General features: G+C 37.3%; 1 protein-coding gene across 1 annotated transcript; it reads right to left on the bottom strand.

Moving 5' to 3' along the window:
• Txnl1 (thioredoxin like 1) lies at positions 1-26451 on the bottom strand. Its single transcript, XM_090353042.1, has 8 exons — positions 26172-26451; positions 22577-22673; positions 19399-19572; positions 15817-15939; positions 13032-13101; positions 9825-9997; positions 6618-6722; positions 1-1070 (listed from the first exon to the last, which is right to left on the bottom strand). The coding sequence occupies exons 1-8, from the start codon at positions 26267-26269 to the stop codon at positions 1041-1043; spliced, it is 870 nt and encodes a 289-aa protein (XP_090209168.1). The 5' UTR covers positions 26270-26451; the 3' UTR covers positions 1-1040.
• Positions 26452-27570: the final 1119 nt, after the last annotated feature.

The raw sequence follows: 27570 nt of genomic DNA, 5'->3' as shown, positions 1-27570 counted from the left end.
TTAGGAGTATTATAAACTTTTATTTTTTTTGCCCTTCTGTCACCAACTTGACCCAAGGCAACAAAGTTGTGAAATACATACAATATAGACATCACCACAGACAAGTTATTGTGTTCACATACAAATTAACTAAACATTACCTAATGACACTTGGATTTTGCAAAGTGACTTGTTAAAACAGTAAAACTTCCACATAATTTCTGCATCATCACGTATAAATACATTGGTCTTCAAAGGGCAAACAGTATCTACCATATTTCTAGACAAGAATGCTCTTAAATGTATTAACCAAAAAACACTTCTCTTAAAATACTGAATTTAACACTCAAATTTCAAAATTAAACTTGCCAACACCCACTAAATTACAACTTTAAGATTAAAATAATAAGCAGATATTTAGCCAATAGTCCTTAATTAGTAAAGAAAATGACTGACTCAAAGTAGTTTATACAGGATTAAAATCTTGGCATGAGAATTTGCAAATCCATTAGCCTAAAAGCTTTAGGTTAAGAGTAGTAAAGAGTTTTATTTCTGGCAGTTTATAATTTGAGTAATTCCTATAGTATCAGCTATATAACCAAATCTTTTTAATAAAAATTTAGTACTTGCTTGAGCATGGTTAATCAGGTATTCTAGGTGCATCTACCAAAATCATTCACTCTGTATGTATATGTATGTGTGTATACAAATGTACTCCTTAATTCAGTACAACAGTTTTGTTCCTCTAAGAGAGAAACTAGCATTCAAATAACATGTTACCAAACATTTAAGTCTCCTTTAAAATAAGAAGCTGGAAAATAAATGAAATTGGAAATATTTATGTGGAATGACAAGATTTTAGCTTGGCAAAAGTAGTGACTTTTATTTACAACTGCATGTATGAAGATTACAATAGAAACACTAGTGATAGCATCTGAACAAAAGCAATGATTTATTGGTAATGGCAATGAACAAAACATTGACAATTTCTGGAGAGAATCAAGCAATTATCCAGGAGCTGCAAATCTGACTGCAACAGATCTTCCAGTGTCTTTTGTACCTTAGTGGCTTTCTCCTTTCTTGCCAACTACCTGGAAAAACAAAAATAAAAGGTTTTATGTACTATTTATTGCTTTGATTTTTTTTTCAAAAATACTAATGTAGTAACTATTTTAGCCTTTACCATGGTGTTATTTTTTAATCCCTGGATCTTTTTAAGCATGCAATGTCCTCTTATTATGTATTGGGGCAAATGTGTCACCCTAGCCAGAGGAATTAAGCGAAACACATGCATGCTATTTTTGGTTTCCTACCCTGTTTTGAAAAAAAAGTAATGTATTTTTCCAAACAAGCTTGACAGTTTTAGAGACGTTAATAAAAAAGATGCTATATGAGTAAAATATATTTAGTTTACTATTTTTAGGCAATTAGAAATTAAATGTCAATCACAAAATAATCCAGAATTGAGTATGCTACACTCATGTCTTCAGGCACAATATGACAAGTTTCTAGACAAAATTTTCCTTTAATATGTAGACATGCAATAAAAGCAGATTAAAAATGACAAATATTTCCAAGGGGTGTAGAACCTTGGCTTTTACAAATGTACTATAAAAAAGTAAAGAATACACACACACACATATATATCCTGGTTGCTATAAACGTCAGCATAAAAACATATTTTCCACTAACAATTTGATAACTAAAATTCTGAATCTGAGTAAGGGTTCTATACTTTAACAGAATAAACCTTAAATATATAGTTTGGTCATTATATATTCTCATATATAAATGTGTGTGTACATTTGTGTATATATATATCTATCACATACATATTATACTACATGATATATATCATATGAGTGTATATATATACACACACACACACACATATATATATATATATATCCTCAAAGCAGAAATACCCATGAAGAAATGCAACTCCTCTTGCAAAACTCTCCAAGAATTTATATTTGTATAGAAAAATAGCTATATGCTCTAAATTATATTATCAGTATGAAGCAAAACTTTTAAGGGCCCTTAGTACATATCTGGTCTATGATAAAACATAGCTAGTTCAATGTCATTTGTAAAAAGATTTAAAAGCTCCACTGAACTCCAATCATATAATGCTAACAACACCTTTCCCCCCGTCTAAGGAAAGTCATTCTTAATTCTTCAATGAAACTTTATTTTTTCACAAAAAAAGGAACATGTAAAAAAGCACAAAAGGAAGATGATAGGGTCACAAAAGTGAATGTGGAAAGAGTAAGAAATCAGTTAAAAGCATTAAAAGGAAAGGGAGGTTGTACTATTGGTATCACAAATGAACTTATGCTGATAAACAGTGAAAGCATTATTGATCACTAAAATACATGGAAAATGCAAAACACACGCTATTAGATTAAGATAAAACAAAAACAATATTAAAAATTAAAATTTTAGCAGATGTGATACAGAAGACAAATCTGCATACTGTTTCACAGGTTGATAACTTTCAACTTGCCAATATGTATTCTCTGTAAAAAAGAAGAAATTAAGCATTCTAATGTAGCTTCTTAGGCCAAATATCAAGCTTATTTTGTCTTAAGTATATTACACCTTAGACACCAAAAGTCTAGGTACATCAAATTAGCTGTTGTTCAGTAAAATGTACACTGACCATTCAACTGGTCTTGAGCTCAGTTAGGCAGGGAAAAGCAGATGATGCTATCACAAAAGGATTGGGCTAACTTTTTTACGAGAAAAGATACTCTACACCCTTCAACTACAACCAATACTAACTAGTATAAAATAATTTATAATATTTAATTTATATTTAATTTCCAAAATGATTCTCTAGCTCCTAAAAAATAAGTTCAACTTCAGAATGAATTAAAACATTATCCAACAAATTAATTTTTAAAGCACTGATAAAGTTTTATTACTACTACTTATTACTCAAAACGTGAAACAAAAAAGAATATGAAATAGCAGGGGGGGAAAAACAAACAAAAAGTCTGGTGAGCAACACAGTAACATAATAAAATTAAAGCATCTAGTTGCAAGCCCAAAACAAATAGAAGGCCAACTGAGAATCATGAGTAGGATGAAATCTGAAGGAAGAGATGGCTGAGGAAATCTAGGTAACAAGGATGATCCAGTGGCAGGAAGCTGAAGAAATCTTGCAGCAGCACTGGAGAGAACATGGGAAGGGTGAGAGCAGACAGGTGCTAGATGAGCAGAGAAGCAAGGAGGGGAGTAGAGTGAGACAAAGTCAATCTTTATATTACTTCATTTAAAAAAATCTTCTGGGTTTAGTTCATTTGAGTTGGATTAAAAAAGCTGAAAAATAAACAGATAGAAATGTTACAAAACTAGCTGATATGGGGAATGGCCAGTGTAGAAAAGTCTATTTTTTATTACAGTGATAAAAATCTGCTTTTCACATGCGACTCAATTCCTACGAAGCAGCAGCCCCTAAAATTTTGTTTTTGCACTTATATTTTAATACTAAAATAAGCAGGTTGTATAAGCTATTCTAGCAATAAAAATATATACTTCCAATTAAGACACTAAGCTTTTCATGCTGCAATACAAAGACTACATTTACTACAACAAATAGCCGAGTGTAAGTTATAATCTGTGCATGATGCCTTAAAGAGCCAAAAACAGACAAGTAAAGCTGTATTCCAGTCTATCAAATTCTAAAAGTACACATACATAGAGTAAAATAATTTAAAATATCTGTCTACATACAATATTTACAGGCAATAGCTTAGCTTCTGTTAACTTAGTGACAGAAGGGAAGGACAGTAACATTCCGAAAACTCAGATTATATACTAACAAGTCATTGAGAGTGCTGCACCTATCACTTATCTTTTCCTTTATCCAAATTCTATTTCTAAAACTCAATTCAAAGCCCTCTTTCTCCCCAAAACCTTGTTACACTTGACAGACATTGTTGAGAAGAAGTAATGTCACTGAACAAATCAGAGTACTCTGTGACATTCGGCTTCGTTTTTATGAACTCTCATACATTGTACATTATCCTATTGTATGTACATTACTCATCTCCCCGTGAACAGAGATCATCACTGTATTAGCATGATATGACAGATAAAAAAAGTACAGACCAAAAGCAGTAGAAACCAACTCAGTTTAGTAAGCAATTCTACACAAGAACCAAATGGGCTAATTTCACATATACTTTCTTAGTTTTTTTTATTACACTTAAGTTTTGTCTCAAATGATATAAAAACAGTGAAAGTTTACTTTTTAGAAGTAATCCTACAAGACAAAAATGACTGTAAGAAAGTTACAGGATTCAAACTGTTCTCAAAGCAGTTCATGGACCACTAGGGTCCCTGATATCATTTTAGGAAGTCTGCAAAGTAAAATCCAGTTCTTTGCCTGGTTTTTCTTCAAGCATATCATGGAGTTTTCTTGTAGTGTGTTTTATAGTAGAGTCTACATGACATATTTCATCATAAAAGACCAATTATAGGAGTCAGGGAAAAAGGTTACTCTAGTTAGTTAAGAAATACATAAAAATTGTAAAATAATCCTCTCCTTAGTACTGGTTCTTTTTAAAAATAAGCTCATTTTAATTGAAAAAAATATTGTGACTACTGTATTCACTAGCTAGAAATTTTTAATTTCCTATTTTTCAATTGAATAGGTAAATAAACAACTTTCTTTTAATCATATTTCATAGTTTAGTGGGTACTTAAGATTTTAAACTAAATTTGAAAACTCCTACTGTATAGTTATTTAAATAGAGTGAAAAAAGTCAAATAAAAAAATACTTTCAGGCAAGAACAAGCCTGTGAAAAGGAAGTTTTTGCAATTAAATGAAGGAAACTGCCAAAAACAACGAGGTGGAGACAAATAGACAATTATTAATGCAAATTTAAAAACTAATTGAATGGTAGGATGACAAGATGGATATGACAGAATAAGAATTATTTGTAGAGGGCTGGGAGTTTGGCCTAGTGGTTAAAGTGCTTGCCTAGCATGCATGAAGACCCGGGTTCGATTCCTCGGTACCACATACATAGAAAAAAAAAAAAAAAAAGCTGGAAGTGGCGCTAAGGCTCAAGTAGTAGAGCTCTAGCCTTGAGAAAACCCAAGGACAGTGCTCAGGCCCTGAGCTCAAGCCCAGGACTGGCAAAAAAAAAAAAAAAAAAAAAAAAAGAATTATTTGTAGAAAAACTAGAACTCAAACAGTATAAAAACAGGTAAAAAATAGGAAGGTGGAGCTATAATAACTGAAACAGTAAGACATACAAAGAAAGGTCTTACAAAAAGAACTATGTTAGTAACAAATTATGTAAGGCATACTTAAAGCCAAGACCAATGGTATTAAATTAAAATCTGTAAAGCACTAGGCTGAAATGTCTTTGTTGCTCACACATTTTCCCAGAAAATATATCTCATATCACAAAAATGTGCTTCTTCTGACCTGGCATTATACATACAGACATACATACATATAATGTGTAGATATGACAGATTTCAGTATGCAATTATTCCTACCACCCTCAAAATTTAATTATACTACGACACAGGAGAATATAGTTGAAAAATGACAAGATAAATCCTACTGTGGAATTTTTTAGTTCTATAAAAATAGTATATAATTTTTAGGCCATCATCATTATGCAATTTTTTTCGTAACTGAATTAAAACTAGAACTGCAGATACCATATAAAAACAAGAGTTCTTGCCAGCTGCGGTGGCTCACGCCTGTGATCCTAGCTACTCTGGAGGCTGAGATCTGAAGATCATTGGTTCAAAGCCAGCTCGGGCACTAAAGTCCCTGAGACTTTTATCTCCAATTAGCCACTAGAAAACTGGAAATGGAGCTTTGGTTCAAGGGGTAGAGCAGAAGCCTTGAGCTGAAGAGCCCAGGACAGCGCCCAGGCCCACAGTTCAAGACCCATGACCGATACAACAAAAACAAAACAATTCTTTAAGCTGTATACAGCACCTGGGTTTGGTTAAAAAAAAAAAAAAAACAGCTCTCTGGCACTTTTGTTATTTGGATTTGTAGAACTATCAGTTCGTTGTTTTAGAAATGTATACAGAGATAGTGTTTATTCCTAAAAGTTCTGTGTACCTCATGAATTAATTCTTTGCAATCTTTAAGACTATGTCTATCAAAAATATACATATAAAAATTCATAAAATTATGAGAAAATCTGCATGTTTACTACAAATTTATTTTCTAACAGGTACTCTCTCTTTCAGCATGTCAATGTATTAAAACTTAGTTTATTCTTTCATAATAAAATTATTTAAAGTCATTTTAAGTATTCTCAATTGAAACAGAAATGTGATAATCAGGAGCTTAGTTATTAGCAAGTTCTTACAATCTCACTATATCTTTCAAATAATAATTTAACTTACTTCCAGTTTCTAATTATTCTTATTTTCTCTAGTCATGCTTACTTTTACTACTGTTATTATATTATTGATAAATACCAGTTAAAACGAGGCATATTTATTAAAGAATTCCTTTCTCAAAAGTGATTGAGTACTGTTATAGTTTAATCTTCATAATCTTCATCTTTAAAAACAATATTACTATTGAAATACCTGAAACTCTTTCTCTAACGTTGTATTTTATTTACTCACTATCATTTGAAAAACTTACTCGTTTGAAGTCATTCATATTAGTTGCTTGGACTGGAGTACCAATAAATGTAAAATATGAAATTCTCGTTGTTTCTTCTTCACCTTGATTAGACTGAACAAATATCTACAAAAAAAATTGCATTGCGTTTATTATTTTTTATCCTTTTTTTTCACGAGTCTCTTCTAGGTTTAATCAACAGTCATAGACTATTAATAAAAAGTACCCTTCATTCTTTGTAAGGATTGATCTAAATTATATAACATTTAGACTATTGCTCCTAAAAGACTTAATTCCATCATTTGCCTTGCTATTCTCACCATATCCAAGGATGTCATGCCATACAGATACACAGTTCATGATAATTTAGTGTGATGGTATGGAGGAATCAGAATTAAATTTTTCTTTACAGAGAATGTTGAAAGAGTATGAGATTCACGGTTACAATGGGACAGACTGCCATTGAAAATTTTATTAAAATCATAGTTTTTCAATGAGGAAAATCTCTGCGGTTATATTATTTCTGACATTCATGCATCCATCCTATATCCTAGATTAAAAGAAAAAATAATATTGGAAATCAGCTCGTAAAACTACACTATGCGGGCCGGGAGTTTGGCCTAGTGGTTAAGGTGCTTGCCTAGCATGCATGAGGACCCGGGTTCGATTCCTCGCTACCACATACATAGAAAAAAGCCAGAAGTGGTGCTGAGGCTCAAGTGGTAGAGCTCTAGCCTTGAGAAAGTCCAAGGACAGTGCTCAGGCCCTGAGCTCAAGCCCAGGACTGGCCCCCCCAAAAAAACAAAAAACAAAAAATACTATACTATGCACTCAGTATTTTTTATAGGAGTCTTGACTTTCTACTTAGAAACTTCCATCAGCATGTCAAAAGGTAGCTTTGCTTATAGATCCTTTTCCAAGATACTGGAATATAAAAATTAGATCCATTTATAATTTTAAAAAACACTCTATATGTTATCTACTTAAAAATATTGTCTCGACTTAGATGACATGTTTTTTTTATTCTAAGATAATATCATCAGTCAATTTATATTGTTGTTTTCATAGGCAACCATGGATTAATTTCAAATTGAGTTGATCAATTTAAGGTTTATAAGTAGACTTTTAAACCAGTTCTCAGCTTATTTATTTACAATGCAGTTGGCTCTTTGAATCTAAACACAATTGTTTTTTATATTTTGATTAGATTGATCAAAACAGTTGATTCTCTTATATCAAAAAGTGATTGGCTGGAAGCCAGTGGCTCACACCTATAATCCTAGCTACACAGGAGGTTGAAATCTAAGGATCATGGGTCATGGCCACAAAATCCATGAGATTCTTATCTCCAATTAACCCGTAGAAAAATGGAAGTGGCACTGTGGCTCAAAGTGGTAGAGTGCTAGCCTTGAGCTGAAGAGCTCAGGGACAGAGGCCCAGAGTTCACGCCCTACAACTGACCAAAAAATTTTTTATAAAAGTGATTGGTACCAGTGGCTCACACCTGTCATCCTAGCCACTCAGGAGGCTGAGGGTCACAGTTCAAAGCCAGCCCAGACAGGAAAGTCCATCGGACTCTTATCTCCAATGAACCAGAAGAAAATTTGGTTAAGAAAGGTACACAAAGTCTCAAACTTCCTACAAGGTAAGTATCTTTGGCAATTCTCAATGACAAAGATGAATTTAGGAACTCTGAGTTAAAAAGATGTATTCTAAGAAGACTTCTCTTATCCCCAAATAAAACAAAAGGTGTTATTCATTTGTTAATTTGTCTATTGTTTTATTTGGTAATACTGAGGGTTTGTACTAGAGCCTAGCACTTGCTAGGCTGGCATTACTGCTGAGCCACACTCCCGCCCTGTTCTTTCACCAGTTATTTCACGATAAGGTCTTGCTTTCTACTTGGGGGTGCACCTGAGCTACAATACTCCTACTATCACTGTTGGGCCTGCTCCCAACTTCCTTTTAGTGAGAGGGAGTCTCTAAGCCTTTCCCACTCGGGATGGTCTCCCTTATAGTTTAGGATGACAGGCGTACAGCATGTGCTCGTCTATGAGGTGAGAAGGGGAGTCTTACAAACTTTTTGATTTGTGCTGGCCTATCAAATCACAATCATCCCATTCTCAGTGCCTCCCAAGTAGCTAGGATTATAAATATGTACCACCAGACCCAGTTAAAGGACATTATTAATTGGGCATATTAAAAGAAGCAGAATTAAATGAATTGGAGTCCAAAAAAAAAACATAGAAAAAAAAATCAATAAAACAAGGAGTTGGTTCTTTGAAAAAATTAACAAAATTGACAGACCCTTAGCAAATCTTACCAAAAAGGAAGGGAGCACAACCAAATAAACAAAATCACACATGAGAATGGAAATATCATGACAGAAATTACTAAGATCTAGAGCATCATAAGGGAATACTTTTCAAACCTTGATGCCGACAAATTTGAGAATCTAGAAGAGATGGATGAATTTCTAGCCAATGTTAACATACCCACACTGAACCAAGAAGATGTAATCCAACTAAACAGACCTATTTCAAGTACTGAAATAGAAATGGCAATAAGAGACCTCCCATCCAAGAAAAGCCCAGGACCTGATGGATTCTACAATAAATTGACAAAGCCTACAAAAATTTAAAATCAGGGCAGGAGTTTGGCCTAGTGGTAGTGTTTGCTTAGCATGTACAAAGCCCTGGGTTCAATTCCTCAGTACCACATACACAGAAAATGCCAGAAGTGGTACTGTAATTCAAGTGGTAAAGCTCAAGGACAGTGCCTAGGCCCTAAGTTCAAGCCAGAGGAGTAGCAAAAAAAAAAAAAGTTTTAAATATGGACATGGTATTGGAAATACAAACACAACTACATAGACATAAAAACCTATGACTCTATAGATATGTTTTATTTCATAAATTTATATTTATGATATACAAACCCTTAGCCTAATTTTGATTCTGAACACTTGTTTGTTAAACATGTCATTTGAAATATGATGTAAAAATCAATGTTAATAAATTCTTTAATAAAAAAAATTTTAAATCAACCTGTTATTCTTCCTTAAGGTGCATGGCTAAATTATAAAAAAAAAAAAAAGCAACACCTATTATACATTTTTACTTCAAATTGTTAGATAAACACTAAAGGACTATTCAGAATCATCCAGGATACTAAAGACAGTATTGTTATTCAAAAACCTGTTAAATTACTTCTTAATGAAATACTACTTACAGTTACACTGTTAACATTCTGAAACTTAACGTAACGAAGTGGGACAATGCCATCTTCTTTAATATCATCTTCTGTCAGTTCCAAAGCTTGAGTTGGTTCACTCCTTTCTGCCTCTTCAAAGTCCATAGATCGGGGTAAGTTGATAAAAATTTTTACATATTTGGGCCCCTGACCTATAAAATGATATAATAAGATGAAATGATAAAAACCGCAAGCATACTATACTTTCTTACCTTTATCATTATTCACATTATACACAAGATATATACAAGCACACACACACACATATATATGTATATGTGTATCTACATATATAAATCTTTACAGACCTCTACCTCTAAGACTCACATTGGGGGACTGACAGTCAATTGCCCTCCCAATATTCATTTACAAGTACATTTTTGTTTTAACGCTAAACATTAGAAATAAAAGATTAAAACACATATACATGCACACATATTACTGACATCTAATACAAAAGCCATTCTATGATAAATCTGACATCATTAGCAAAGTATAAAGATAACAATGGATCCTGACATTACATGCAGATTAACAAATTTTCACAAAAGAAAGAGTACTGAGATACAACCTGTAGTTGCCAACAACTACTACATTTTTTAATTTGGAAGAAAAGCATTATTGGTGAAAACATCTGGCAAAAGAGAATCATACAATGGCCAAATTTCACCTCAGATATTAGATAAGAAATAGGCCCACAGTAAGACCACATGTACAAAATGTCTTAATCCTTTTAACATCAAGGTACAACATAAGACCTATATTTTGTGGCTGTAAGGAGAATTCAGACTCATTTGTAAAGCTGGTCACAGTGGTTCACGTGGAATGCGTGGTAAACTTGAGGTCAGCTAGGCAAAAGTTAATAAGACTTTACCTAAAAAGAATCCAAGCAGGGGCCGGGAGTTTGGCCTAGTGGTTAAAGTGCTTGCCCAGCATGCATGAAGACCCAGGTTCGATTCCTCGGTACCACATACATAGAAAAAAGCCAGAAGTGGTGCTGAGGCTCAAGTGGTAGAGCTCTAGCCTTGAGAAAGTCCAAGGACAGTGCTCAGGCCCTGAGCTCAAGCCCAGGACTGGCAAAAAAAAAAAACAAGAATCCAAGCATAGTGGAGCATGCACATAATCCCAGCTAACCATAATCTCAGTCAAGAGATAGAGGCTGGAGAATAATAGTTTAAGGGAAATCTAGACCAAAAAAACTCTACTTGAAAAGCAAATTAGTCTGTCTAGGCAGCTCATGCCTGTAATCCCAGATACTCAGGAGGCTGAGATCTGAGGATCATGGTTCATAGCCAACCTGGGCAATAGAGTCTGAAGTCTGTGAAACTCTCATCTCCAATTAGCCACTAGAAAACCAGAAGTGGTGCAGTGGTTCAAGGGGAAGGCCATAATCTTGAGCTGAAGAGCTCAGGGACAATACCCAAGCCCAGAGGTAGGGCAGTGGCCTTGTGCTGAAGAGTTCTGAACAGTGTCCATGCCCAGAGTTCAAGCCTCATGACTGACCAAAAAAAAAAAAAAAACAAACAAAACAAAAAACAAAAGCAAACTAATAGCAAAAGAAATGTGGGAATGCCTCAAGCTAGGAGAATGCTTGTCAGCACCTGGTAAAATTTAAATTTTTAATAAAAAATTGTAACAAAAAATTCATAATGATAAATGATAAGGAAATGCACCCTGTAAACAGGATATTGGCTATTTTGTCCAATTAAAGAATCAAAAATAAATCCCCAAACCCTCCATCTTCAGTCCCTTAACCCCCTCAAAGAAATTCAGCACTAATGGAAACAAAGGTAAGGTAGGTAAGAAAATTGATTGCCGAGAGTAGTGGCTCATGCCTATAATCCTAGCTACTCAGGAGGCTGAGATCTGAGGACAGAGGGCACAAAAGGAACTGAGACTCTTATCTCCAATTAACCGGTAGAAAACAGGAAGTGGGGCTTGGCTTAAGGGTAGGGCAATAGCCATGAGCTGTCCCTGAGCTTTTGCCCAGGCCAAGTGTGAGCCCCCATTTAAAAAAAAAAAAGGGAAGAAAGAAAGAAACAAAAAAATGTTTTATTTCACAAAACATAAACCCTTAGTCTATGCAACCACTTTGATATGACTGTAGTTAAAGGCTGGCACTGTTAACAAAATGCACAGTGAAGTCTGAAATATCAGTTGTATTATTTATAATAGAAGGGATTTGAAAACATGCCTTCGTAGTGTTAATTCAAAAAAAAAAATGCCTGCTGAAATAAAGGACTCAATAGTTCGTACACCAAGGAAAAACAGCGATGACTCAGTATTTGCATGAACATGGTATTGGAAATATAAACACAACTACCTAGACATAAAAATTTATGACTCTATAGACATAATTTTTATTACATAGATTAATATGCATCCATGACATACAAACCCTGAGCCTAATTTTAATTATGTTCTAAAATCTAGGTGCCAGTGATTGTATAGATTCTCTTCTTGAATACATGTTTGTTAAATACATCATTTGAAATACAATATAAAAATCAATGTTCATAAATTCTTTAAATAAAAAAATTTAGGAATATATATATATATACATATATATATTTATACATATATAGTGCCAATCCTGGGGGCTTAAACTTGGGGACTGAGCACTGTCTTTGGGCCTTTTCCTCAATGATAGCATTCTGCCAACTGAGCCACAGCACCATTTTTGGCGTTTTCTATGTATGTGGTGCTGAACCCAGGTCTTCGTGCATGCTAGGCAAGCATTCTACCACTAGGCCAAACTCCCAGCCCAGGAATAAAAATTTTTTTTTTTGTCTTTTTTTTTTTTTGCCAGTCCTGGGCTTGAGCTCAGGGCCTGAGCACTGTCCTTGGACTTTCTCAAAGCTAGAGCTCTACCACTTGAGCCTCAGCATCACTTCTGGCTTTTTTCTATATATGTGGTACCGAGGAATCGAACCCGGGTCTTCATGCATGCTAGGCAAGCACTTTAACCACTAGGCCAAACTCCCGGCCCTAAAAATTTTTTTAATTATATTATTTTCTTACTTTCAGTACCTACTAATTTCACATTGCTTGCCTTACTCATTGATATTCTTCCACAATTTTACTCTTTCTCAAAACAAAGAATATCCAAATCTATACATAATAGTTTTAAATGTATGCTAACAAACCAGCAAGACAGGTGTAAATAAAAAGCTGTCTTTTACTTACCATTATCTGGCCCTTGGAATTTCATGGAATAAAGCTTAACAGGTTGATTGAATGCCACAGTAATAAGTAGCTATGGGAAAAACAGTTTCATTATAAAAGGGCTCTTGAGCACCTTGAATACACAAGATGCCTAAGGAGAATTAAAATAACAGAGACAGAAAAAAAAATCCTAATATGATGTAAACATAAGCCATATAATGAATGATTGTTGTTCTTAAAAAAAAAACCCTGCTTAATTTAACAAAACTAATGTAATATGGAAAATCAGTAAGTTGAAGGTAACTGATTAGACTGACATTTGAGAAATACTACCATCAATTACTTATGTAAAAGAATGGCAAAAGATTAATAAAGTAAATCTGCTATAATAATGTATAAGAGCCTAAGACCTTATAAAGTGGCAAGCAAAGTTTTCTAAAAAAAAAAACAAAAAAAAAAAAACCCAGTCTCCAAATTAATATAAAATTTAAACTACAAACTTTAGCATTATGCTTTTCCACACTGGTTTGTCAAGTAGCAATGCACAAATAATGACGAGACTAGCCCTCACATGAAATGTGATCCCAAACTCAAGAGTAAGATGCTTGGACCCAGAACCCAGTATGTATGAAGTTCCGGGTTTGGTCCCCAGCACTGTCCACACAAAGCCCCTACACAGGGATGTATGGCTCAAGTGGTAAGGCTCCAGCCTTTACTGGAACTTTGACCAAGAGCCATGCTCCTAAGTTCAAGCCCAGGTTCTGACAATCTATATTCTAAGGTTATTCGAAGACAATACAGGAACTTGTATATAAAACACTAATATGGATGGCCTCTCAGAAACTGAGTCAACTTTCCAGCCAAAACTGTGTCTGCTGAAAGCAGCTCTGCTTCTAAGCTAAAACATTTTTCATAACAAAGAGTTCAGGAGGCTGTGACTATGTCTAATGATATATGCCCCATCACATTATTTTAAGAACATTGTTCAGAAGAATACAATGTAAACACTACTCTGGTAAGAAGAGATAGTATTTAGATACATAATTTCAGAATCATCTTTTTTTGTGTGTTTTTGTTTTTTGTCCATGGGACTTGAACTCTTCCAGGGAGCTGTCCCTGAGCAATTAAGCTCAAGGCTAGTGCTCTATCACTTGAGCCACAGTGCCACTTCCTCAGAATCATTTTGGCTATAGCACTACTTTTTATACTTGATCAGTAAACTGTCAGAAATTAGTAATTTTGACAAGTATAATCAAATAAACTCCAGGAAAATAATAGATGAGACTAGAAAGTCAAAAACAGATCAAGTCAGTAAGACATCTTGAAACAAGTTAAGAATAAACTGCCATAAGAGAAACATGAAGGTTTATACTTCTAGTAATTTTTTGTGATCATGTATAAGATGAACTAGAATAGGAACAAAGCAGGAACAGAACAGAGAGCAAATTAAGGCAATAAGAGAAGCATTAAAAAAAAAGCAGTACAGGATCCTACATAGAGGAGCTAGACACAGAAGGGAATGCTTACAAATTAGTCTCAGTTTCTCCGACACAAACTCATCTGTGTATAAAAAAAGGTACCACATGTGTCCGCGCTCCTGCATTCACTATGGCCACATGTAGGCAATTAGAAGGAAGATGGTGATTGGTGGACAGGGCTTTGACTACTCCATGAAAGAAAATGGAATGGGACTAGCTATGCGGAAAATGCATGCAATGGCCAAGCAAGACCGTGCCTTCATTTCTAATAGCAATAAGATAAACATAAAAACTGAGATTACTCTAAAGAAACTACAGCTGATGACAGGAAAACTCAAGACGGTCTATAACTTCACCAAGGGCATACTGGTTCCGTATCAGGCATGGGGTGGGAAGGAAAGCACAGTAACAAGAAAAATGAAGGTTTTCTGGGGAAGTTGGTGGTGGAGTGTATCATGAACCAATTCAACAGTTCAATGAGCAAATTAACATACAACTACATTTTTTGCAGTAGTACGTTTAATCCGTAGCACAAACAATTCACATGCGAAAGTCTTTTTTTTTTTTTTTGCCAGTCCTGGGCTTGAGCTCAGGGCCTGAGCACTGTCCTTGGATTTTCTCAAGGCTAGAGCTCTACCACTTGAGCCTCAGCACCACTTCCAGCTTTTTTCTATGCATGTGGTACCGAGGAATCGAACCCGGGTCTTCATGCATGCGAGGCAAGCACTTTAACCACTAGGCCAAACTCCCGGCCCCTGCAAAAGTCTTAAAGTGGTAGTTTTAACTGGCCTCATCCCTTTCTTAGCAAGTACATATTTTTGGGGAAAAAAAAAAAAAAAAAAAAGGAGAGCTGGGAGTTTGGCCTAGTGATAGGGTGCTTGCTTAGCATGTACAAAGACCTGGGTTTGATTCCTCTGAACCACATACACAGAAAAAGCCAGAAGTGATGCTGTGGCTCAAGTGGTAGAGCTCTTGCCTTGAGAAAATTCAAGGACAGTGCCAGGCACTGCAGAAAAAAAAATTATTGAAAAAAAGGCACAGAAGACAGGTCAGAGATTGAAAAAAAAAAAAAAAAAAAAAAAGCAAATACTAGTGATGATCCAGCTGAGCAGGAAGGAATTCAAAGAGTTCTGTAACTTTCCTCTGTGCACCTGGCAGCTCAGTCAGAACGGAGAACAGAAGTGGGTCTGGATAATCAAAGGATAGGAGTACAAGACACTGAAAGTTCTAACAAAGGAAAGGAAGAAGTGGTTATTTAGGAAAGCACAACACATCATGAGGGAAACGTAGGGAAACAAGAGCCTTAACTTATTCATTCAATTACCTACCTGTTCATCACAGTCAGATTCCAAGAAAGTCATGTCTTTTCGTAAACAGTTGTCAAATCCATGCTCATCACTTTCATTAAGACATTCACAACCAGCTTTGTTAATAAAAGGCATTAAGTCCATCTGAAAAAAATTTAGTGAAGATCTTAGGTACAACATTTAGGCTTGGTATATATTTGTTTAAGCATTTTTTAGTAAGCTACCAGTGATTAATTCATGAGGCTGTCATCTGAGGTCTATGGTTCAAAGTCAACCCATTGGGAAAGTCTGTGACAATCTTATCTCCAACTAGCCATAAAATGCTGGAAGTAGAACTGTGGCAAAAGTGGCAGAATACCAGTCTTGAGCAACAAAGCTAAGGGACAGTGACCAGGCCCTGAGTTTAAGCCCTGGTACCAACTTTCTCACACACACAATTAGCATGCTTTGGCCTGGGAGTTTGGCCTAGGGGGAAGAGTGTTTGCCTAGCACGCACAAATGACAAATAGGTGAAAGGCAAACATGGTCTGTTGTACTATTCTAATGACTTCAGCAAATAAGTTAAACCCTTTTTTGTAGGAGGGAAAAAATTCAACAGACACATAGGAAAGTCGACACATAGGAAGAAAAGTCGACATAATTTTAAGTAAGAGTTGTAAAAACATTTGACATCTAGGCTAGGAATGTGGTTTAGTGGTGGAATGCCTAACTAGTATGTATAAAGCTCTGGGTTTGATTCCTTAGCACCACATAAACAGAAAAAGCCAGAAGTAGTGCTGTGGCTCAGGTGGTAGAGTGCTAGCCTTGAGCAAAAGAAGCTCAGGGACAGTGCCCAGGTGCTGGTAAAAAAATAAATAAAAAGGAAAAAGAAACAGACTTCATTTTGAGGAGTATCATAAACTTATTTGCCAAATCTATAGATTAAGAGGTCTAAGACTAATAAAACACACTAATAAACCTAAAGAATTAGAACAGATTAAAGAGTACCTAGCATTCAAATTCTAGAGAGGAAAACTTAGTTGAGAAGGCATCATGAATGGAGCTATCTAGACCACATTACCTGTAACTTACTCTAGAAAGGATATAAATTACATAGAAAGGATATAAATTTTAAGTGTTTCTAAGCTTTAGAAACTTTTTTTGGGGGGGAGGGTATTAATTACTAGTGATTGAACTTAAGGCCCAGTTCTTTTGCTTTTAGTTTTTCAGAAAGAATTTCAATCTTTTTGTCCCAGTTGATTCCCAAGCAGCGTTTACCGTCATATATCACTGCGTCCAACTGGTTAACTTATGATCAGGTTGGCCTTGAGCCATAATTACTTCCCAAGTAGCTTGAGTTTCAGGAACATGCATGGGTTATAAACAAAACCCTCAAAAAAAAATTAAAACCTAGGGGCTGGGAATTTGACCTTTTGTGATACCTTAATGACTGGAAAGAAACACAGAAATTAAAATGAATTAAAAATTGCAATCCTATATGCTTTTAAAAATTCCTCACACTTACTTATGCTGGTTCTTACCATATAAAGGTCTTCAAAACAACAAGATTTGTTAATTATAATTTTGAGTATAAATATAATGATAAAAATTATTCTATGAAACCTCCAGTTTCACAAAAATTCTTCAATTTATTTTTTCTTTATATTTTTATTGTAATTAATAAAAGGGTTACATGATATTTGCCAGATAGAAGATGCATTAATTCACATATATTGATACCCTTTCACGTTCTTCAATTTATTTTGACAACACATATTTATGTCTACTTAATATATAGGTTTTCTGCCTATATTTTATACACCATAGCACACAAGTGCAATCGTGGAAGCTAAGATCTAAGGATGGTGGCCCAAAGCCAGCTCAGGCAGGAAAATCTGTTAGCTTCAATTAACCACCAAAAATCCAAAGTGGAGCTGTAGCTTAAGTGGTAGACACTAGCCTTGAGCAAAAGAGCTCAGGGACAGTCTATAGGCCTCAAGTACATGTCCCAGGACTGGCACCAAAATAAGAAATTTTGGCCAGGAGTGTGGTCTAGTGGTAGAATTCATGCACTATGCCCTAGGTTCGAGTCTTCGATAACACATACATAGAAAAAGCTGGAAGTGGTGCTGTGTGCTCAAGTGGTTGAGCTATAGCCTTGAGAAAGCCTAAGGAAAGTACTCAGGTCCTGAGTTCAAGTGAGGACTGGCGAGTGAGCAAGTGATAGAGCGAGAAAGCCAGAGAGCGAGGAAGTGAGAGACCAAGAGCAATTTTCATTCAGTTACTCTTAATTACCATTAAGTTTATATTTGTGCTGTGAGAACAATAATATACTTGGGATGACATTACCAGTTTTATGCATTTGATAACATTCTACAACATCCAATCAAGTTCCAGAAAAAAAGGAACTATGTTTAAGAAAAATAAGGAAGCCACAGGAAATGACAACAAGAGATCCCAGAATATAATGTGATTACACATTAAAATTCACAGGTCATGCTGGACACATCCATAATCCCACCAATTCAGGAAGCAGGAAGGAAATAGTTTCATGCTAACATGGGAGAAAGTAGGACAACCTCCCAGCCCCTATCTCAACAAACAAGTTTGGTCATGATGATTTCTGCTTGTAGTACATAGGAAACATCCTGGCCTAAGGGTGACCCTGGGCAAACAATGTGAGACTCTTATCTGAAAAAAACCAGAGAGGAGGGCCAGGAGTTTGGCCTAGTGGTTAAAGTGCTTGCCTAGCATGCATGAAGACCCAGGTTCGATTCCTCGGTACCACATACATAGAAAAAAGCTGGAAGTGGTGCTGAGGCTCAAGTGGTAGAGCTCTAGCCTTGAGAAAGTCCAAGGACAGTGCTCAGGCCCTGAGCTCAAGCCCAGGACTGGCAAAAAAAAAAAAAAAAAAACAGAGAGGATTAGCTGCATGGCTTTAGTACAGCACATACCCACTAGCATGAAGCACAAAACTGAAAGTTCAGTACATCAAAACCACAACCAAACTCCTAAGTTATTTCCAATTAACCACTAGAAAACCAGAAGTGGCAATGTTGCTCAAAGGATAGGGCCTTCAGCTGAAGAGCTCAGGGACAGTGCCTGGGCCCAGAGTTCAAGTCCTACAAATGATCCAAAAAAAAAAAAAAAAAGACTCCTAAGTTATTTGCCATAATTGCCCCCAAATAGGACAAGTTCAAAAGTAGGACATATGCAGTGCACATCCCTACTCTTCGGGGAAAAAATAGCATTAGAATTTGGCTATTAAAACAGTTCAGAAATTTTAAAACAAATGACACATTTTAGCAAGAAAAACTGAGATCCAAAGATTCACAGTTCAAAGCCAGCCTGGGCACTAAAGTCTGTGAGACTCTCATCTCCAATTAACTACCAGAAAACCAGAAATGGCGCTGTGGCTCAAGGGGTGGGGTGGTAGCCTTGAGCTGAAGAGCTCAGGGACAATGCCTAGGCCCAGAGTTTAAGCCCTATGACCCTGAAAGAAAAAAAGTTCTTCTCTGAAAAGTATTCTCAATTAGTAAAAGATGCAACAATAATTAATTTCTTTCCAAACAAATAATAACAAATGTAAGCCACTATATTATGATTTCTCTTTTGTCTACATACATAGCCTTTTGGAATATCGGCGTCCTCATTGCTCCCAGGGTCATTTTCTAAGTGCTGCTTGATTTTTTCTTCCAATCCCACAGCATCTGCTCCTTGATACTGATCAATTCTCACTTTGTTTCGAAAAAACAAAAATGTAGGTGTTGCTGATATATTGTTGGTGGCAGCTGTTCCCTAGAATTGCAAATTAGCGTTAAGAATTAGAACAAATTTTAGACTACTTTGAATATTCACTCTATATCTTTATGAAAGTTATATATCATAGTATAAACTAAAAACATGTTAATGTAATGTATTCTTGCTTGTTATTTAAGAAAAAATAAACTCATTCCTACAGTGACAACTACATTTCCCTTAGATCCATAAGGTAGAACAAGTTTCTACTTGTTTTCTTCAACCAATTTTACTGTTACTACTTTACCCAACAGAAAATTAGTTTGCAATACAAAAATTATGCTTTTGGACAGCATTCTCAAATTACATAATATGGACTCATAAAGAGTACCCAAGAAAGCTATTAGTCAATACAAATCATTGATGCCTCCAGGAAATAAGTGTACCTAGGAAAAACAAGTCAATCTACACATGAAAAAGAGGTAATAATTTCAATATTACAACCCTCATATAATTTCTAGCTTACAGAAAAGACTCTGGTTGGCCATAAAACACAATGTTCGAGGCCCGGAGTTTGGCCTAGTGGTTAAAGTGCGTGCCTAACATGCATGAAGACCCGGGTTCGATTCCTCGGTACCACATACATAGAAAAAAGCTGGAAGTGGTGCTGAGGCTCAAGTGGTAGAGCTCTAGCCTTGAGAAAGTCCAAGGACAGTGCTCAGGCCCTGAGCTCAAGACCAGGATTGGCAAAAAAAAAAACCAACAAAAACACGATGTTCGACAGCTAATTTTTTTTCAAGTAGATAATAATACCTTTATTGAGTTCGATTAGGAAGCATCATTAAAATGAAGTAACTTATAAGGAAGTGATAAACTATTTGATTAGAATATAACAAGTAAAATAAATATAATAACAATTTACCAAAGCACAACAAATGGCAATGGATATTGTGGATATTCTTTATCATGTATTTATTTGGTATACTTAGGTCAGGCACATAGAAGGAGCCCAGTGGCCCTGAGTTCTCATGTTCAAAGAGAAGAGGGTGGTAAACACGATGTAGAGAAAAGTCAACAGCTATTTTTTAAAATTCTGACTTACCATGCCAATTTTATACTAAATCAAACTTAACTTACCATAGTTCATAAAATTATTAAAAAACTTTTTGTGACAAGTATTTTAAACAATAAGAACCAGGGCCTGGAGTATGGCCTAGTGGTAGAATGTTTGACTATCAACTACAAAGCCCTGGGTTCAATTCCTCAGTACCACATACACAGACAAAGCTGGAAGTGGTGCTGTGCTTCAACTGGCAGAGCGCTAGCCTTGAGTAAAAAGTGTCCAAGGACAGTGCCCAGGCCCTGAGTACAAGCCCCAGGCCTGGCAAAAAAAAAAAAAAAAAAAGAACCAGAAAAGGAAGAAAAGGCATTGCTATGTGAAGTGAAGAAAAAAACATAAATATAACCTAAAGATGCCTTCTCTAAGCTTCATAAATGAAATATAATATCTGGTCTATTAAAAGTACTGTCCAAAAAACCCCTCACAAAATGTAAATGTGTTATATGCTAAAGTTTTCTAAAGCCTGTAAAGAAGCAAAAGTAGACAAAAATCAATACAAATAATACATTATAGAGAATTTGGCAAAAGTATTTACAACCCAAGAGACAATATAATATTTTACATTATTTCACAGATCTCTACATTCACATTTTCTAAGTATATCAGTCTGGATTTGCTACATTTAAAATGCTCAAAAACTACATGTATGCCAGATGTCAAAAGCTCACTCCAGGTTCCAATGGCTCATGCCTGTAATCCTAGCCACTCAGAAGGCTGAGATCTGAGGTTCAAAGCAAGCCTGAGAAGGAAAGTCTGTGAGACTGTTATCTCCAATTAACCACTATAAAACTGGAAGTGGCACTGTGGCAGTGGTAGAGCACTAACCTTGAGTGAAAAATCTCAGAGACAGTGCCTAGGCCTTGAGTTAAAAAAAAATCAATAGCAACAACAACAAAACCCCAACAATAACAGCAACAACAAAAACTACCTGCAATCCTAGCTAATCAAGAAGCTGAAATCTAAAAATTATAATTGAAACCAGACCCAAAGAAACATAGATTGCATGATTTCCCTCATTTGTGGTAGACAGAATGTACCTAATAATTCTGTAAGCAAATACATTGTGTGGTATGGAAGTGGTTATAAATGAATTAACTGAAGTACAATAACAGACCCCAGCAAAAAGCCAGATATTGGATGTATGGTTCATGTGATAGAGCACCAGCCTTAAGAGAAAAAGCCAAGGGAGTACATGAGGCTGAGTTCAGACCACATTATTGGTGTGCACACACATACATGCACATAGGAAAACAAGAATGCTTATATACAGCTAAGTTACTGGGGTGATTTTCTTACAAACAACCAGAGTAATTTACCTACAACACCAGTTCAATCAACATTTTAAAGTTTCTGCCTAGCATGTTACAATGACAGAATATAAACTAATCAATCATGTTAAACCATTTCAAAAATTTCCTATCAGGACTTTAAAATCAGCCACTGTCTCACAAAGAAATGATTCTAGATTACTAAAAGAAAAACAAAACATAACATGATACAACTGCAAAATAACCTATTACTTTACTATATAGGCATTTTATATAGAAGAATTTATATAAACTTGAAACAATAATGTGCTACCTTTCCTAACTAATATAACCAAAATTACAAGTTTAAGTCACAACATTTTCCTATCTTCTATGGAATAGATATTCAATATGCATAAAGAATACACTTAAAAGTTGATCTTCAGGGGCTGGGAGTTTGGCCTAGTGGTTAAAGTGCTTGCCTAGCATGCATGAACACCAGGGTTCGATTCCTTGGTACCACATACATAGAAAAAAGCCGGAAGTGGTGCTGAGGCTCAAGTGGTAGAGCTCTAGCCTTGAGAAAGTCCAAGGACAGTGCTCAGGCCCTGAGATCAAGCCCAGAACTGGCAAAAAAAAAAAAAAGTTGAACTTCAAACTGCTTCTAAAGAAAAAGGAAAGGATACCTCTGTCTTACCTGACACTGATGTACATCTACTTCTAAGAAAACAGCCTGTGGATACTTATTGCTCATGGAACTGAACGCTGGGGCAATTCGCAAACATGGTCCACATCTGTAAGAAAGGGGAAAGACACTTAGAAAAATAAGACCAAGACTTAATTTGTACTCTCAAGCAGTTGTCAATTGTAGCATAAAACAAAACAAAACAGATACTTCCAATCTTCAACTGGGTTGGTACACTTCTATCAATACCATATTGCTTTACTGAACACAGACTCTGTATTGGATCTAACATTGTTGACTTTGAGCTTTGCTATCATGAACAGAAGTAGAAGAAAAAATAGGGGAACATAGTAACTTTATGATTAAGAGATAACAGTGCTTGGGGGGGAGGGAAATGGGGACCAAGATATGAGAAAGGGTATCAATGTATGTGAAGTAATGCATCTTCCATCTGGCGAATGTAATGTAACCCTTCTATTAATTACAATAAAAAATATATGAAAAAAAGAGATAACAGTGCTGCTAAGATATCAATTTTCCTTGATTCAATTATAATTAAAGTTTTCATATAGAAATCAGCCAAGGTGCCAGTGGTTCCCACTTGTAACCCTACTTACTCAGGAAATTGAGATATAAGGATCAGAGTTCAAAGCCAGTCTAGCCAAGAAAGTCTGTGAGACTCTTATCTCCAATTAAGCACCAAAAATCCAGAAGTGGAGCTGTGGCTTAAGAATGCCAGCATTGGGACTGAGAGCACAGCCAAATGGCAGAGTGCTTGCCTAGCATGCATGAAGCCCTGGATTCGATTCCTTGGTACCACATACACAAAAAAAGCTGGAAGTGGTGTTGTGGCTCAGGTGGTAGAGTGTTAGCCTTGAGCAAAAAGTGTTCAAGGACAGTGCACAGGCCCTGAGTTCAAGCCCTAGGACTGGCAAAAAAAAAAAAAAGCCAACATTAGCAAAAAAGCTAATATTTATTTAACTGGGAAAGAGAGAGGATGAGTTGTTTAATTATTCTGTCTTGAATAACAAAATGACAATGGCGTGGTGGGGCACACTTGAAATTCCAGTTCTCAGTAGGCTGCCAAAGGAGGATCAAGAATGAGTTCCAGGCCAGCCTTGGAAGATCCTGTCCCCAAAATGACCATTTAGACTATATATCTCATAGTATTTTTTTTTAAAGGCAATTACTGTTAAGTCCACTGAAGATCCTTAAACACCAATGTCTACAATTTTAGTAAAACTAATTTCGATTAAATGTATATAAAATACAAAAGCTAACAAAAAGGGTTGAAATACAGTTGGCAAAGAAGTGAGGTTAAGTGCTTCAGAAAGTATGCCCCGAACCTAAAATGAGATGACATTAATGCTGATCTATGGTTTATGACAGGACTTTACCAGACACAACTGTCTAGGCATCTAATAGTGCAGTATTCAGAAATCTAGGTTACAGTGGCTTCAAACAGGAATCCAATAATTGTCAACATATGAAAGGAAGTTGAAAGGTAAATATAACCTTGTTAAGATTTATAAATAACCTAAACAAGTTTTAAACTGAGAATGTTCTCTGTAAATTCATACATTTTAGCCCCCAAATATTATTCCATTAAAAGCTCTTTACCAATCACTTTCTACAATTATACATAAATGACACATTACTATTAAGATTGTCTTTAGTAGACAGTTTCTTCACAATTCTCACTTTAATGGGTAATCTTTTTGCAATAGTGGGGCTTCAATTCTGGGACTTGGGCCCTTCAGGACAAGGCTACTGCCCTACCCCTTGAGTGCCACTTCTGGTTTCCAGTGATTAAGTGAAAATAAAGAGTTTCAAGGACATTTTAGTGCCAGGGCTGGCTTTGAACGCAATCCTCAGATCTCAGCCTCTTGAGTAGCTAGGATTACAGGCCTGAGCCACCATATCCGGCATGGGTTAATTATTATTCCATCATCTCTTCCTCTGATATGAAAAGTGGAGGAAGTGCAACAGGTACTGATCAGAATTGGAAATATGAGCTAAGAGATTGGTTGTTGATACATTGCTTCTCTTTTTCCTATGTGCGTTAGACATCCAACAAATGTGTTGGTTATTTGCCTATTAGTAAGTTTATTAACATTACCAAGTTGTTAAACAAAGACACATTTATAAAATTGTGATATTCCTTTTAGACATGTCTTGATGTAAATTAAATCCATTTTGTGTTAAGTCCACATATGAAATGGGCAATCTATTTCGCCCTCTTAGTTCCAATGTACTGATTATCACCTCTTCCCATCCCCTATGTAATAATAAGCAAGTAATCATAATGTTATTTACATACTCAACAGGTACTGTTCTATTCCATGTGCTTTTGGTGGGTCATGGGCTTGAACTCAGCCTGGGCACTGTCCCAGAGCTCTACAGCTCAAGGCTACTGCCCTACCCTTGAGCCAAGCCCCACTTCCCTGTCTCTAGAGAGGTTAATTGGGCATGAGTCTATGGTCCTTTTTGTGCCCAGGCTGGCTTGGAACCTAGATCCTCAGATCTTAGCCTCCTGAGTAGCTAGGATTACAGGTGTGAACCACCATGCCTGGATCCATGTGCTTTGTAAAAAAAAAAAAAAAATACCTTACAAAATACAACTACTTGGACGGCGAAAAATATTACATAAACAACGATAAACTGAAACCGATTGGTCCCAGTTAGACTGCATGTAAATACTGCTCGAGGATCAAGGAAGGACCTCTGAAACTTCTAACTGGGAACGGACATACAGAAGGGACATCTGTAAGAAAGCACTGACTCAATCCTTTTTCTCAATGCCTAATTCGAACACTTTATAGCCCACCCCCCAAATTAATATAAACCAGTGTAAAAGCCAGTCACCAGCTTTGAAACTTAGAAATGTCTTCTGCACTTAAACAAAAAACCGTTTGTTCCAAGAACCTTGTCCATGCAATCTGGCCAAACTCCGACGTCTGACCCACCTGTCTACCTGTGATAAACACTGTAACTCGTATAACCAATCGCACACATGGAGCCTAGAGCACAACTAAAATAAGTAAAAAACATTTAAAAAATAATCATGACTCAACATTAACTTAATCCAAAATTCACTAGCCAGGCGTCACAACCACCCTCTCTACTCAGCTAAATGGAAATGACCAACCTGAGTCTTCTAAAGTCTTACACCAACAGGCAGGTGGTGAAGAGTACCGAAGAGTCTGGAAGTTTAAGCTTACAGAGTTGCTAACACTCAAGTGACAGCTAAGGGACTGGCGCAGCGGTGCAGGCTGTGGGAGAAGCTGGTAGGCGTCGCCGGCCGCCCGCCCACCAAGAACAGGAATACAAGGAATGGGGATCCGCTGAGGATGAGCAGGGGTCGAGCCTGGCTTCCGGGGGGCCCCGGGGCACCCTCGGTGCAGAAATGGAGGCTCCTACCCGACGCTCGAGGCCTGCTCCCAGGAGAGGCCTGGGGCTCGGCCGCCACCGGACACTCCGCAGAAGGCGGCGGGGCACCGGGGTCCACGGACCGTCCCTCCCCCGCCCCCTCTCCCCGCGAAGCAGCCTGAAGAGCGAGCCCGGGCAGACGGCCAGGCCCGGAGGCCCGCCAGCCCGGCGGCCTCACCCTCTCATGGTGAACTTGACCACCGCGAGTCTGGAGCCCGCGCCGCTCAGCTCCGGCTGGAAATCCGGATCGCTTCCCACCGGCTTCACTCCCACCATCCTCGCAGAGAGCCCGGCGGCCGCGGCGCCTCCGACTTCGAACCTGAAGGGGAAGAAAGCTCGGAAGAGGAAAGGGAGAGAGGCTCGGGAAGGCCGAGGCCTGGGCCGGAGACGCGGCGACCGTGGCGCCTGTTCCCGGGGATCGCAGTGCCGAGTCACGCCAGGGAGCAGAGCGGCCGAGGGGGCGGGGACGGAAGGAAGAGGGGCGGGGCGCGACGCGGGAAGGCGTGCGGCGCGCTCCCGGCAGCCACTGCGCCGCCGGGCAGCCGGCGCCGCGCCCTTCGACGTCATTTCCGTGCTGGCCGTTTAGATGCCCATGGTCCAATCAAAAAGATGCAACGTGTGTCCGCATCCTCGACTGTGGGCGGGCCTGACGCAGTCCCTTGCGGCGCAGGCGCAGATGGAGACTTGACATCTGGGTCTTTCCAGACCTCAGGCTCTTTAACTGCGAGTTGACAGCGGTAGCTTTGGGTTTTCTCGATACTGCCCAAGGTCCTGTTTTCGGGACAGGCTCCCTCCACATGACCGAAAACAGATGAAATGTCTGCATGTTATGGGTCTCGGTTACTTAGGGATGCTGTCTGAATAGGTGTTCACAAGGTAGTGTGCGTGTAACTGGTGCCAAAAGGACTCCTAGCCTGGAGTCTAACGACTGGAGCAAACGACCGTTACAGAAACTAATTGGAACCGGAAACAGTGGGAACAGATGACCTGCGAGGGTGGCACTCGGTGAACACTAGGAGGTGTAACCTCAGAGTGCGATCTTGAAAAAGATTCTGGACTGTGTAGATGGCAAGAGAGGGTCGGAAGTTTCTAGGCAAAACGGATTAGGAGGTGTAGCAATGTGAGTTGAGAGAGCAGGTGATGTGTGACACATTCTGTACAACGTGTAAGCTCTTTCTTCTGTTGTTTGTGGTTGTGGTTGGTGGTGGTCATGGACCTTGAACTCGGCCTGGACGCTGTCCCTGAGCTCTTCAGCTCTAGGCGACCGTCCTACCCCTTGAGTTACTGCCACTTCCGAGTTTTCTAGTGGTTATTTGGGGATAAGAGTCTCACGGAAGGACTTCCATGCCCAGACTGGCTTTGAACTGTGATCCTCCCATCTCAGCCTCCTGAATAGTTAGGGTTACATGCATGAGCCACCAGCGCCCGGCTTCTCTTTATTAGTAGTCTAATTTTTATATGATATTACCAGAATGTGTAGGCTTTTATACAAAAACTGGCAGGATTGTCCATAATGAATCTTTTTTTTTCTCAGTCCTGGGGATTAAACTTCGGGCCTGAGCACTGTCCTTGGGCTT

The sequence above is a fragment of the Megascapheus bottae genome, chromosome 19, assembly GCF_031878675.1.
Source record: "Megascapheus bottae isolate mThoBot1 chromosome 19, mThoBot2.hap1, whole genome shotgun sequence".
Classification (NCBI taxonomy): Eukaryota; Metazoa; Chordata; class Mammalia; order Rodentia; family Geomyidae; genus Megascapheus; species Megascapheus bottae.
The sequence above is the reverse complement of the archived record's forward strand: the minus strand, read 5'-3'. Positions and strand labels throughout refer to the sequence as shown.

Coding starts and splice junctions, on each gene's coding strand:
- Txnl1 (XM_090353042.1), bottom strand. CDS start 26,269: ATGGTGGGAGTGAAGCCGGTGGGAAGCGATCCGGATTTCCAGCCGGAG. Junction 19,573..22,576: donor TAGATGTACATCAGTGTCAG/GTAAGACAGAGG, acceptor TTGCAATTCTAG/GGAACAGCTGCCACCAACAA. Junction 9,998..13,031: donor ATTCCAAGGGCCAGATAATG/GTAAGTAAAAGA, acceptor ATCATTTTATAG/GTCAGGGGCCCAAATATGTA.